The sequence below is a fragment of the Sciurus vulgaris genome (assembly GCF_902686455.1).
Source record: "Sciurus vulgaris genome assembly, chromosome: 5".
In the NCBI taxonomy this organism is placed as follows: Eukaryota; Metazoa; Chordata; class Mammalia; order Rodentia; family Sciuridae; genus Sciurus; species Sciurus vulgaris.
In genome coordinates this window covers 149,137,992-149,153,200 of record NC_136465.1, presented here as the reverse complement: position 1 = coordinate 149,153,200, position 15,209 = coordinate 149,137,992, and the positions used below count along the sequence as shown (strand labels likewise).

General features: G+C 31.2%; 1 protein-coding gene across 2 annotated transcripts in view; it reads right to left on the bottom strand.

Moving 5' to 3' along the window:
* TMTC3 (transmembrane O-mannosyltransferase targeting cadherins 3) overlaps nt 1-15,209 on the bottom strand; it is a 47,869-nt gene that overhangs the window by 12,841 nt on the left and 19,819 nt on the right. For both annotated transcript variants that reach the window (XM_079139195.1, XM_079139194.1), the window contains 4 exons: nt 12,566-12,818; nt 6,896-7,044; nt 4,629-4,749; nt 3,092-3,203 (listed from right to left, as the gene is read on the bottom strand). In XM_079139195.1, the coding sequence (XP_078995321.1) occupies nt 3,092-3,203; nt 4,629-4,749; nt 6,896-7,044; nt 12,566-12,818 (635 nt within the window). The remainder of the gene's footprint in view (nt 1-3,091; nt 3,204-4,628; nt 4,750-6,895; nt 7,045-12,565; nt 12,819-15,209) is intronic.

Below are 15,209 nucleotides of genomic sequence, written 5' to 3'. Positions count from 1 at the left end.
TATAATTTATATTCTCATTCTGGCTATGCAACAAAAGCCTTTACACTTTTGTTTTTAAATTAGGAACCTTAGAATGTTATGAATTCCTACTCTAAGTGATTTGATGACATTTCGGGGCTTAAATAATCATCTCCAGTTTTTTGTGACAAAACACAAGAGTCATCCTTTTTCGCCCTATTCTGGTCACACTCTCCCAAACTCCAATACCTATTCATAATACAGTGAAATAATATGCCATTTCATCTGTCAAAGTCATCTATGAACATAGCAAAAAACAAAACAAAACCCCACAAAGAATAAGAAGCCTCTGAATGCCACTTCCAACATTTATAAGTTTTTCATTCATAAGAAATTTGAATAAATTTGATCACCTGTCTTCCCTAGTCCATGACTTAATAGAAACAGTAATTTTGAAAGTGTAATCTGAAGTCACAGATTCAGCAAGTATATCTAAAAAACTGTAAAAGGTGACAAATGACAGTGATGGAGAAAATTCTTGAAAACTAAGTAATAGCCATATTTGTAATATTCTGTGATAAGATACACTATTCACTAAATTAAACTGAACATGCACATATATATCAATACACACATTTAGTCTTTAGAACAATACTGTGAGATAGAAATTACTATTCCAATTTAGAAATGAGAAAGTCTGGCTGAAGGCGCTTAAATAAGAGTCTCAAAGCCTGTGTACCTGACATCAAAGACAACTCGAGTGACTACTCCCAGAATGAATCTAAAAGACTTCAAAAGAAATGAATTAAAACTACTACATTTAATGACGCTTGATTATGTATAGGACTCTACAAGATAATGTACTAGTTAAAAGATAAATCCAATGTTTTATACATAATTTAATAAATATTTTAAACAAATTACTATTTTAATAATAAAATATGGTACTAGAGAGAAAATTACAAATATTTTGAGATTAGTTGTAAGGGATTTTAAATGAGAAATACTTTCTTTAGCTGGAAAGACAGGAGGGTATTTTAGAGGAAAAGCCAGGTAAAATGGGTTATAAAGGATCACTAGTACATATGACTAGCATGGATATGCTGCAAAGTAGATGAGAGGAAAGGGAGAAAGGAGAAATTATGGATTCAAGGTGAACATACACAGAGCCAAAGTGGAAAAAAAAGTATGTGTACCCTTATTACAAGAAAAAAAACCTACATAAAAGGGTTATAGGAGATAAAACTGGAGGGATGATCGATTGTTCTATTTCTATAATCTTCTGTTGGTCTTTCTCTGATCGGAACTTGGCTTTGTCTTGGAGACAAGGTTCCCTTGCTGTACCTATTCCAAGTGGTTACTGAGTTCTTTTTCTTATCCTTAGTAACACTGGGCCTGGAAGATTAGGTGTCCTCCTTGATCTCTATTGCCACTTTCAGACAATTATCACTCCTTTAAAAAATCACTTGTGTCTAAACATCAGGCCATTGAACTCTATTATCCATTATCCCTCTGAGTTGCAGTCACTAATCCCTGAATGCATATTATGCAGATTCTGGATCCCTACTGCTCCCTCCAACATCATGACAGTCAAACCTCTTAGCCATTTCAAAAGTCACACAGATTTAATATTGTGGCCTTGATGCCTTTGCTTACAGTGATTTTTCACCTCTCCCTCCTACCTCAACTAGTTAGTCCAAAGGACATAATTATACCTACTAGAAAAAAATGGGGCAGTACCCCTCTGAGGACATTTAATGTGGTGGGTTTCTTTTGGTTGTTAATCTGAATTGAAGGTAATGGCATTTGATGGGAAAGGATCATATTTAGCACATATCCTGTAATAACATTTTGCACACTTGAAATGCCAATAGTACTGCCTACTGAAAACCACTGTTGCTCTAGCTACACTCTACTCAGAAACCAACCATTCTTCAGACCTGAAATCTGCTGATCCTGTCGCTATTCCTCCACTACTCACCAACTTTCACATCTATTCTAAAACAATTTAAATTTTGCAACTCATCATTATAATCACTCCCTTAGCTCTTTCTTGCTTAGTCATAGATGTCTGACAAAACTATAATTCTTTTGAGTTGAATCCTTATTACCACTGTAGCTAAAAAGTACTAGGAGAATAACATGTAACTATATCAACTGTTTTAATTTTAAATTAAAATTAAAATTAAATTAAAATTTTAAATTTAAATTAAATTAATCTCAAGTAGGGTGTCAGAGCTGGCTGGCAATTATACTCTATTTTTTTAATCTATATAATAGGGAACTATTTTCCTAGTTTCCTGGATTTTTGTTTCTCTAAGTGTGATTTGTGGACTAAGTATCCCCTGGGAACTTATGAGAAATGCAGAATTTCAGGCCCTATTTAAATTTACATCAGAATATACATTATAACAAGATCTCTCATTCATATACACATTGTTTCTGAAGCAAAGTCTTAGATCACTATTTCATACCTTCTCCTGTTCTTAGATCTCAAACACTTCTTCCCTTTTATTTTCTACTAATGATTTTACTTTCTATTTCACTGAGAAAACAGAATCAAACAAAACTTCAGAAACTTCATGTCATCTACTCTTCTGTCTCTTTCCATATCCATATACTGTGCCTTCTGTTACCACATTTACTATCAGTACCCATTTGAATGAAATCCTCATCCTGTGCACCAGATCTTATCTATAACCTCTCATCTGTTCAATAACATCAATCTAGTTACTTGTCATCCCACTTTGCATTATTAGTTTGCCCAACTGTACTGGATTAGCCTCCAAAGTACTTTTATTCTCCCACTTAAAAAAACAAAAACAAAAAAAAACCCAAAAAACTTATCACCTTACCATCTTCTCTTGACCTAGTACCTAGTACCATCACTATGTCTTATTAAAAAAAGAGTTCTCTATCCTAATTGTCTCAATTATTCTTCTATTCTCTTAAAATAACTTCTACCAAGCTTTTGTACCCAATACTCCATCAAAAAGCACATTTCACTGTTATCCAATAACTACATTTAAAAGAAAAAAATTCTCAAATGTCTGATATGTTTTTTCCCCAAATAAAGTTTTTTTCTTCTTAAAAAAAAAATCTATTCATCAATTTACTAATTATTAATGCTTACCTGGCTGAACATGGGTAGCCTGTAGGAAGTATTTCAAAGCTCTCTCAAAGTTCTTTTCATTTTCCAGAGCATGTCCCACATTATTCCATAATTTGGCATTATTTTTATTTACCTTAAATACAAATGAAATAAGTTACAGTTTAAAAAATGACTCCAATTCACACAGATTTTTTTTTGATATACTATTAGGAATGGATTGTTTCATAGAGATGTCCCTGGGAATGAAGGAGTCATCAAATGAAGATTGCTTCACCATGTTTATTCTCTTCTTCTTCTAATGATATACTAAAACCACAGCAGTCTAATTTCATCCATTTTATGTTATTAGAATTGTACTAAAACGTTTTTATAAAGAAAGCATAGTGCTGTGTGAAAATTTCTATTCCACTATTATTAATATTCTTTTAGGAAAGAAGGTATTAGGATATGAGAATGTATTTAAAAATTACATTGATGACTCATTTTTAGGCTTAACATAGTTAAAGTTACTTAAGTAGTCTATTATGGTAATACAAACCCTGGGATTAAACTTCTGAGTCAACATGTGCTTTCAGAGTTCGAATATAGGAAAGGTATTCTTGCAGGGAGAGGATGACACCCAACCAAGGAATTACCAATTATGGCTACAGGTTTTAACCACTGTCCCGACAGTGAGAATAGGAAGTTTTTAAAAAATGCGGGGTTCCATAGTATACCAGCAGTTTGGATTACTAAGCACGGTAATGAAGTTTCACTTGTCTACATAGCTCAGGGAGAAAGTGAAATTACCATATGGTTTAGAGGAGAGTCATCTACTATGTAGATGTCAGCAATTCCATAAAGCTAGGCAATAGAGAATAAAGAAATAGTCGAAAGAAGCAGGAAGTATAAGATATGAAGATGGGCATTGTTTATGAAGAGCTTAAGACTGCTGATAATTTTTATAGAAAATAAATTGGTGGTTTTAAAAGAACTTTTTTAGATTTATATTGTCCATTCCATAGAAATGCTTTATCACACTCCTTTCTATCAGTTCTGATCTTTCCCATATTACAGTAACCATTGGTTATCTTTTAAATAACAGGATTCCATTTTTTTTGGTTGTGTATTTTATTTCACTGAATCTAAGGCACATCAATTAGAGGATTAACCAATATTTTATGTACCATTAAGAGAAAAAGGTCACTAATTAATTTAGAGATACCTTTCACTGTAAAGTTTATGCTTATTCCAGGTATTCAGGTTAGAAAAAATGTGTACCCTATGAACCAATGAAATACAGTACTCTATTTAAATAGTTTACCATGTGAAATTCTAACATCTATGTAGCACTTAAAGAACTATTCACATATACTTGTGATAAATAGTCAAGTAATATCCAGATAATTTTTTCATGGCATATATAAAGAACAAACTATTTTCATTAACTTTTTGGCAAACGACTTAATGTTGACAGTTAAATGTCTGATTAAAAGTAAAGTTAAAACAGCTCAGAAATGGCTACCAAAAAAAAAATCACTGGTGACATACTTTCCTGTCATTCTGAACAATACTTTACCTTCAAGGCTGACATAAACAATGTATATTCAGACTCCCAATCCCAATTTCGGTGGAGTGTTTTTAAGGCATGAGTAAGTAACACCATGGATAGACAAACCCAGGATAGTTTTTTAAATACACTGTATGGGGGGGGGGGGAGGAAGAAAGAAAAGTCTACATCACCAAAACATTTTACTTTATAGGAAAGGAAAAATATGCTAATGTTCCTAAAGATCATATCTGAATTTATTCTAATTCATTCTAATAATCATCCAACTTTATTGGCAACCAACACCAAAAAAATTAAATATTATGAATATGACCTCAAAATTCAGTGTTCAATTACATTACACAGTTGTTCTTTGGTATCTGTGCAGGAATGGTTCTACCAACCCATGCAGGAATGGTTCTACCAACCCACCCAGAAGATTCCAAAATCTGATGATATTCAAATCCTTTATATAAAATGTCACAGTATTTGCATATAACTATGCACATCTTGTTAATACACTTTAAATCACCACAGATTACTTATAATACCTAGTACAATGTAAATGCAATATAGTCAAGAAAAAAGTCTACATATCAGTAATGATGCGATTTTTATTTTTAAATATATTCAATCTGTTAGTTGAATCTGAAAATGTGAAACCTAGAGATACTTTATACTCTGATATTTAACTCTATTTCAAAGCTTTGTTTAGAATGACAGAAAACTGATAAAACTAGTTTTAATTGTGACTTTTTATATTTAAGGTCCTTGGTCCCAGTACCCACACCTTGAATACTACTGTGTTTATAAAGGGTCAATCTTACCTCTGGCTATATTTACAAGTATGTTTTGCTTAGAAATTGTACCACAGGCCATCACAACATTCTTAGAATAATTTTAAACTTTAAAATCTGAACTATTTAAATTAAAATTAACTCTTCATAAAATAGATATGAATTACTTATACAACTTTAGACTCATTGAGACTAAATTCCTGATTTATTAAAAGGGGGTTATACGTCATTAGAGTCTGGTTTTGCTCCTATAACATGGTTCAATTTCTTGTGTTTTGACAGAACTCTCACTTAACGAGAGGAAGAATGAACGGTTCATTCAGAAAATGGTCACTGGAAGTAGAAAGATATAAATTTGAACCAAGACTTGTTTACTAGCTATGTGATCTTGGGTAATTTAGGTAACTTGTAAAAGCTTCAATTTTCACATCTGTAAAATAAAGTTGGGGAGTACTGAAAATTAATGAGAAAATAAATCTATAAGGATAGTAGACTCTTGGCAGATGGTAGGTACTCAAAAATTGGTAGTGATTATAATTGGATATAAGGGTAGAAAGTAAGAGAAAAGGTTTGATGGTGGTGAAAATTGTAAACATGGATGAGATTACCCATGAAGCATGTTCAAGAAAATAAAGGAGGCTATCACTCAGAAAAATACAAATATTCAAAGAGTACATACAGCAAGGAGTAACTGGACAGAAATGAATGGATAGGGGAGAGAATCCAGGAGAGATACTTTTAAAGAGAAACCAGTGAAATAAATTAAAAAAAAAATGTTGACTGGATATAAGTACTAGGAAGAAATTTGCTAACAAAATAATAAAAAGAGAAATCAATCAGAATTCTTTGAGTTGGGTGACTAGAAAATGAGAAAGAGAGAGAAGTAAGCATTTCTTAAAAGCTGAAGATCTAAATTTAATAGTTACATTAGTGTTTTTAACCATTAACAATTTGCTTGATTTGACAATTTTAGTGATACATGTAGACAATGTACTAATACTTATTACAATAATAGTTTCTAAGCATATTGTTCCTTAATAGTTTAAGGCAACTAGGAAATCAAGTTTATGATGAAGATAGTGACAGCAAGAAATTATGAATTGCCTACTATATGCAGTTTATATATATTGAGAACTCAATATGACTCACTTAAGAAGGATGACTATATGTTCATTGCATATGGAAGTGGAAATGGTCATTTGTGACTTTAGTTTCAATAATATCCTTGTTTTCATTTGGGTCTGACTCAAAGTTTGTTCTGTCTCAGGCTGTAAAATAAAATTACATAAATATCGGGAAGAAGACAGAGTGAGTAGGTGCTGTGGAGCTTTCCTAACTTGAATTACAGATAATGAGAAGAATATTAAGATGAAAAAAAACCCGAAAGATTACAAAAGTATAATTTATAAAACTGAACAAAATACAGATTTAAAATATTTAAATGTCACAATGAATTATATATTTAACAAGCAAATTAAAAGAACAAACATTTTAATTTACCTTTTGTTTAAAATTTTCTGCCATCCATGGGCTACTAAAATACAGAATCCCATGCTAGGAACATACAGTACTCGCTCAGCAACAACAAATCCAACAGGAAAAAAAAGGTTTGATGCAGGAATAAATGGCAATGCCATTAAACAAAGTGCCTAGAAAGAAAAAGAGAGTATAAGTTTATTAAATTGAAAAGTTAAACACTCAACAACTAAATCCAAAATTTTATCATTTCACTTGGATGAATGCATTTATGGACCATTTTAAAATGATACTAGGAAAAATACTAATTTAAACATGAAGAAGACAACATAGGGGTGGTATAAACACCAGGATGTATGTAATCAAGATGAGATGGAAGTCTTAAATTCTAGAACTTAGAACTGGATGATATCTATGGTCTTTCTTTGAAAATAATATTACTAGGTATATTGTTTAGGAATGATTTTTTCTTGAAATTAAAACCTGAACCTTTTACAGCACTTTAAATTTGAAAAGTATATTTAGTTATTCTTCACTGTTTTCTGTGAGAAATATACTTGTCTAGTACAATATAAAAAATCACTTATTAAAGGTAAATACTTATATCTTTAAGTGAAAACTGAGTAACAAGGTGTATCCTGTTAAAGAAAAAAAAAAACTTTTTTTGGAAAATATTTCTAAAATAACACACTCAACACACTAGTAAGAAAACAACCCATTAAAAAATGGGCAAAGGAGTTGGATATATTTCTCAAAAGCAAACATTCAAATGGTCAAAAGGTGTATGAAAAAATGCTTAAAATCATTATTATCAGAGAAATGCAGATTAATTACACTGAGGTATCACCTCAGTCTAGTTAGAATGGTTGTTATCAAAAACAAACAAAATACATGTTGGTAGAGATATGAAGGGAAGCTTTGCATATTGATGGTGGGAATGTAAATATAGCATAGTCATTATGAAAAAAGAGTATAGAAATTATTCAAAAACATTAAATGGAAATAACATATGATCCAGCAATTCCTTTACTGCGTATATATCTAAATGAAATGAAATTATTATGTTGAAGAGACATCTGCAATCCCATATTCACTGTATTATTTACAATAGGCAAGAAATGGAATCATCTTAAGTATCCATGAATGGATGAACAGATTAAAACAAGCAGAGTACTTATGCGTAATGGAATATATTCAGTCTTTAAAAGAAGGAAATCTTGTTATTTTCAACACGTACAAACCTGGAGGAGATTACATTAAATAAAATAAGAGAGGCACAGAAAGACAAATGCTTTCTCTTTTATATGGGATCTAAAAAAAAAAGAGCTCACAGAAGAAGAGAGTAGAATGGTAGTTATTGGGGGCAGTGGAGAGATAAGCTTAGGGAGATGGTCAAGAATACAAAATTTCAGTACATAGTCAGAACAAAAGACTTCTTAAAATTAAAAAATGCTCACACATCTAACTTTTGTACATGTGGCAAAAACAACCTGATAGGAAAATATGTTAATATGTTTTTCAACAAAATAAAATTACATAAGTTGATAACATAAACATGTTTTTGTAACTTTATTACTTTAAGAAACCACATGATATTGGAAACTGAAAGAATGAAATAATGTATGGTTCAAACAAGACAGTAGACTTCTAGTTCATAGCTTAGCATTACTTTGCATAACATGCAGACAGTTCAAATATATTTAACTAGAGACTTTTTATATACATAAAAATAAAACTGCTCTGGTTAAATGAAGACTTTTTATTCTATATAGGAATTTCTAAAATTGTAATACATATACTAAAATAAAATGTCATAAAAATGCTCAGATTTATTGCCCTTGTGAAAATGTCATGAAATGTGCTTTTTGGTTATAAAGCCAAAGAATAAGCATACTTGTGAAAGGATTTAAGTTTGGTTGTCATAAGGACATCTTTTCATGGAAATCTACTTCTAAATGTTATTCCCCTGATTTGTTTTAGAGTACCTAAATGAATAAGTTAATCTTCCAGTTTCAGAAGTTTGAAACTTTTCTAATGTAAAGAATGCCTCTTCCTTATCACAATTTATTGTAAAATATAGATGTAGAGAGGCATATACTTTGAAAAGAATACTTTCTGCATGAATATTCATATATTATGACTTGAGGTAATATTGAATCTGAGGAAAAGTACTGTTCTCAAGCTGCTATGTATCACACTAATTTAAGTTCTAAAATCTCAGTATTATTTTAAAATAAAAAAATGTAAAATATTTGTTTTTTTTGGGATTGGCATATTTCACTTAACATGATATTCTCTAATTCCATCCATTTATCTGCAAATGCCATATTATTATTCTTTATGACTGAATAATAGTCCATTGTGTATATATACCAGTTTCTTTATCCACTCATCTGCTGAAGGGCACCTAGGTTGGTTCCATAATCTAGCTATTGTGAAATACTTAGAGTACATATAATTTTTCATTTCATAGATATGCTAGACAAAAATAACCTCCTGTTAATTCATGGCAGTCCTAAAGCAATTTCATTTGAAGAAATTAAAAGTGTTAAATTCACTCAAAGATGCATCACAGACTGATAAATAAGTTACAAAAAAAAATTCTCAGGAACAGTCTACTGGTAGGGATAAGGAATGTCTAAATGTTAGTCTATTGACTAAACTTACTTAGGAGTTCTATTTAATGCTCTTTATTAATGTATGCCAATCTAGCTAACTATGAGTAATTTTTAATTTTCTTCTTCTAATAAAATGAGCTATCTTTAAAAGGAAGGGTGGTAAAAGACATACAAGTTAGAAATGAATCATCACTGATTTATTATGTAACAGAAAGCAAACTACTCAATCACCTTTACACTATTTTTTCATAAATGAAAAGGGAGTAACTACTTAAATTGTTGTGATACACATGACATCTTATTTAATAAGTGCTAACATGGTATCTTTTGTTGGAACTACACCTTTGTACTTCTTTTCCTTTGTAAAGATCTTCAGAAAATACCATTTAAAAAATAGCACGTTTTGGACTATACTTAAAGCAGTTATGCTCAAGGTCACAAAAGTTCCTTTTTCTTTAAATAAATTATTAGATGTTGATAGACCTTTATTTTATTCATTTATTTATAGTGATATGGTGATGAGAACTGAACCCAGTGCCTCACACATGCTAGGCAAGCACTCAACCCCTGAAGCACAACCCCACCACACAAATGTTCCTTTTTCAATATACGTAATATATAATTTACATAAATCTGTTTATTTTCTTGGCACTATTTCCTTTTTTAAAAATTCAGGTTATACTACATAGATCATTTTATTTGTCAAGCTTTAATCCAACTTCTCCTTTTTCTAATCTTTCTTTTATCAGAACACCAACTTTGGGTGTGTACTGCCATTTATCTATGCTGTTTGTATTTGAACAGCTAGAGAAAGTCCAAAGCTGACCAGATTCATACCACCAACTTCAAAATGATTTGTTTTTTGTTGGTAGGGGTATTAGGTATTGAATCCAGGGATGCCTAACCATTGAGCTACATTCCCAGCCCTTTTTATTTTTTTGAGACAAGGTGTTGCTAAGTTGCTGAGGCTGGATCCGAACCCTCGATCCTCCTGCCTCAGCCTTCTGAGTCACTGGGATTACAGGTGTGCACTACCATACTCAGCCTCAAGTTGTTTCTTTCGACTGCTTAGAATTTCTAGTTTTCTGATAGGTTAAATTCTATTCTCTTGGAATATTTTCAATCTTGACTGCTCTTCTTAAGCTTTTGATCCATGTACTTCTGGCAGGCAACCATACGGACTAATTTGCAAAGAAAGCTGAAGTCACAGGAAAAGAATTCCTTCAATTTCTTGCTATTAAACCTACCAATATTTATATTTATGCTTATTTCCTTTCTTCCTGTAATGTAAATTTCCTCCTTCCATTTCAGGTCAAACTTGTGTTTGGCATTTCCCTGCTTTTCACAAACCTCAATTATTCTTTCTATCATTTATTCAACCCTTTTAAATTAACTGTATCCTTTGTGGCAGAATTTAAACATGCTCTTGCTTATCCAATCTTAAAAATCTTATTTGACAATACTTCTTTAAGCTACCTTAGCAGCCATGGCAACATGTAGCTAGTTTAAACCCACTTAATCAACATTTAAATTTAGTATGCTTTATTTTTAAAGCCAATTTATTAGCTAAAAGATAGCTCAGTACTCAAATGAAAATGTTTCTAAATATCAACCAATCAAATTTCTCTCCAATGAGAACTAGTTCGCTTTACTTTCTTATCTCCAAATCAAGTCACTCCACAGAAATAAATATCATTCAATTAACTAATAGATCTGTAAGAGGTCAAATCCAACAGATATCCCTTTCCAAAGAGATTTCACTTTTCTACTCTACAATGTCTGTTAAGAGTTAACCAATCTGTCTTTTCTAAAACACTTTCCTACTTTTCTGTTCACTTGGTCTCTCTCCTATTTAGGTTCATTTTCTCTATTCAGAATAAAATCTAAATATGATAGTTTCTTAAGACTTACTTGTAGGCTTCTCTTTACGCAGTCACCTTACTAATTCTAGGGGAGAAATAAGATCAGATACTCTAAGGCATCCATAATGAACATGAGTTAACTTTTGTTCTATGCATCTACAGTGGTATTAGCTAGCAACTGTTCTTGAGAACTGAAAAAAACCTAATTTGATACAGGTTGCTCTATAACCTCTCTATATGCAATGTTGTCTACATTCTGGTTTCAATTACTACCTCTATGCTAATAAATAAAAGCTTTATATGCAACTTTGGAAACTCTTTTGAACTACAGGCATGAAATGCTATTCAAAATACTAGGATGCTTTAAATAAACCTCATTCAACATGTCCAAGGATGATGTAAACACGATATCACCTAAATCTTATATTCTTTCAATCTTCTTTGTATCTCAGCCATTGGCTTCAAATTTTTCTAGAAGACAACTCCCTGGAAATAGGACTTAATATTTTCTCTCATAACCATATCCTCAGTGTGTAAAATGCTGACTAGTATGCATTTAGTGGTTGTAGCCAGAAATGGTATACTTTTGAAGCACATATTTTCTAATCAGTAGTAAATGTTAAGAAAATGTTATAGATTATTACTGTCTTTGATAATTAAAAGGAAGAAGAAAAATAACTATTGTGAGGAAGAACTGAGGGCAGAGAAAGAAAATGACAGTTCAAAAAAATAACAACAAAAACATTTTCAACTAATCAGGGTTCTCTGAAGATAGCAAGAGTTAGTTCAGGAAATAATAATAATTTTGCTAATGAGAACTTAACAGGTATGTTTTTCTAGCTGCATATTTTACAGGACACTCTCCTCTGTGCCAGGAAAATAAGTACACAATATAAGCCATTCCTTCAAATGTGTATAATCTAATTAAATGAAGCTAAGAGAAAATGAACTTAAAAAAAAAAAGAAAACTTCATGATTTTAAGTTTCCACCTATTTAAGAAAATTCAGTCAGTTTTCATTTTATATATGAAATCTATATGTTAATGTGTGCCTGGTATATAATTTTAGGATAACCTGAAATAAGTTTGTAAATTAGAATGGTGTTGACCAAGGAAAGACACTGCTTTAAAAAGATGTCTTTGATGAATTAAAGGTAGTCTCTTAGTTAATCAACTGGATGCAACATTGCTTGAAAAGTGAAGGAAGTTTCTTACCATTAAAACAGTCTTGGAGGAATCACCAGGGTATCGGAGACTGAATATTCCCAAAGCCCCCAGAAAGCAAAAGAAAACAAAAGTGGCAAGATTTCGAATATCTAGAAATGACTCTATAAGTGGTATTGTTCCCATGGTCCAATCACAGCACAGTTCTGAAGGATTTAATAGAAGCCAAGCATTCACAGGAAGGAGGTAGTTGAAAGTTAGCTGCCTTGTAGGAGTTGGGCTTACAGCAGCTGGGTTATCAAACCTGTATAAAGAATGGAAAAAAGTTACCTACAAGAAACATGTTTTAAACACAAATTTTATTCTATAACATATGTAAATAAAATACTGAATAATGTGTAAAATCATTACCAAAATTCAAGCTATCTGAATTATATGAAATGTCTAGTTAAGAGAAGTGAAATTTATGACGAATTATCTGAAGAACAGTTAGCAGGTCATCTCTTTCTAGTTATTATTAGAATAATTCATACTACAAAATGACATTTGGCAAAATTACTTTCATTAAATTTCACTAAATGTTTTCCTACATGAGATGTTTATTTTAGAGAGAACTGCTTATAATAGCTAGTAAGCTAAACGCTAATTTAGACAAAATTTGTGTTTTTTTTTTCTTTCATGGACAGAGAAAACTATATTATCTCCGCACTTAACCATCTTCTCTTTGATTATTAGGAAGCGAAAAACTAAATTTCTAGTACACAGTGGTAACTGTGTAGGTCTATATAACATTCTACTTGTGTTCTACTTTTTTTCTCCTAGTATATTAACAACTATATCTTAGTTTATTTTTCTGCAAGTCATCATATGTTAAATATGTATTTTATTAGCAGTCTTTTTCATGTAAATTAAATAAAATTATTTTTAAAAAGTACGTTACAAATGAGTAACTTCTTAAAATCTATGTTCTAAATCTCACTGGCTGTGTTAAAATATAACAATTTAAAAACCCAATGTCATTTTAAAATGAATAAGTCAATTAAAAAAAATAATTCACCAGACTTGATTTTCTTAAAATATACCAAATAATTGAGAAAAGTAAATACTATGAATAAATATTTTTTAAAACTTTCATTTTTGAAATCTCCATATATATGAAAAGTAATAAATTATGTCACTACTTGAACTTTCAAAAAAACTGGCAGAAATGAATACAAATCTGTCTTTCTCCCTATAATCCAATATTTAGAGTAGCTTTTAAAATTAATAGCTTATTTAGGATAGCTGACATCAAAGAAATAGTTAATGTTAAAACAGATCAAATCATATTTAATCAGTTAAAAATTATATTAAAATCAGCTTCACAGGGTAATAGAATGAAATTCATAGACATGCACACACATTTTTAAATGCTTATATTGAGAAAAATGTATATTAAATGTTACACGTTCCAAACAGCAAGTCACATACAAAGATGTATAAACCAAATTTCAGACTGTAGACAGAAAATAGTTGATTTAAATTCTCTAAATAGAGTAATAATCAGAATAAAAACACTGAAACTAAGAGCTGAAGGAGATATAGAAGTATATATCTACAATTCAATCCATTTCCAGTATTGTTAAACCTGAATGAGTTCAGTTTTAAATGGCCAGAATTAAAAATTTTGCAAGTTGAAGTCATTCTTTTTTTTTTTTTTAAATACTGAGGTCAATTAATTATGTGAAAATACTATCAAGTTTTAGACTTAGAAAATTATCTGAAGAAAATCTATTCTACTCAGTGCCACAACGCAATAAAATGGATAGTATCCTGGACTGTGTGATGGTCTTTTGTTAAAAAAACAAACAAAACCCCCCAACTTCTTCCATTTAATGCTAATAACTTAAAATTGAATAAAGAACCAGTATAAATTTCATTTTAAATTTTAGCTGAGTAGAATGTTAAAAGGAAACATGAAATGGATAAAGGAAACACTGCATATAGATCATTAAAATTCAGTATAACTTCTACTTCTACATGAGAGGAAATGTCTAAGGTTAGTGTAGTGGGCTGAATCATGTCTCCCCCAAAATTCATGTCTGTCCACAACTTCAGAATATGGTCTATTTTGGGAGTAGGAGTTTGCCAATATAATTGGTTAAGATGATGACATATTATAGAAAGGTCTAAATCCAATGACTATGTCCTTAACACAAAGAGGAGAGGACAGACAGACACAGGAAAGAAAGCCACATAAAGATGGAACACAATGGAGTGATTCAGCTACAAAGTCAAGGAATGCTAAAGTTTACCAGCAACTAGTAGAAGCTGGGAGAGAGGCATGGAACAAATTCTTCCCCAGTGCCTCCTTAAGGAATCAACTGTGCCAACATCTTGATTTTGGACTTTTGGCCTCCTGAACTGTGAGGGAATAAATTTCTGTTGTTTTAGGCCATTTACTTTGTGGTTGTTATAATGGTCTTAGGAAAACTAACAGTTCTTTAACATTTTGAAAAAGGATATAGACGCAGGATGAGAAATAAAAATCCCCTAAAATCACACAGAGGAGGGAATAGTTCCTCAGCACTTATGTGGAAATCTTCACAATTCAGTCATTGGTATAAGTTAGAAAGATGATAAGGTGCAAAATTAGCCCCATCCTAAAGCCTGCTGCAGTCCCATAAAACAGAGTTTACATTCAAGACTAGAAGAC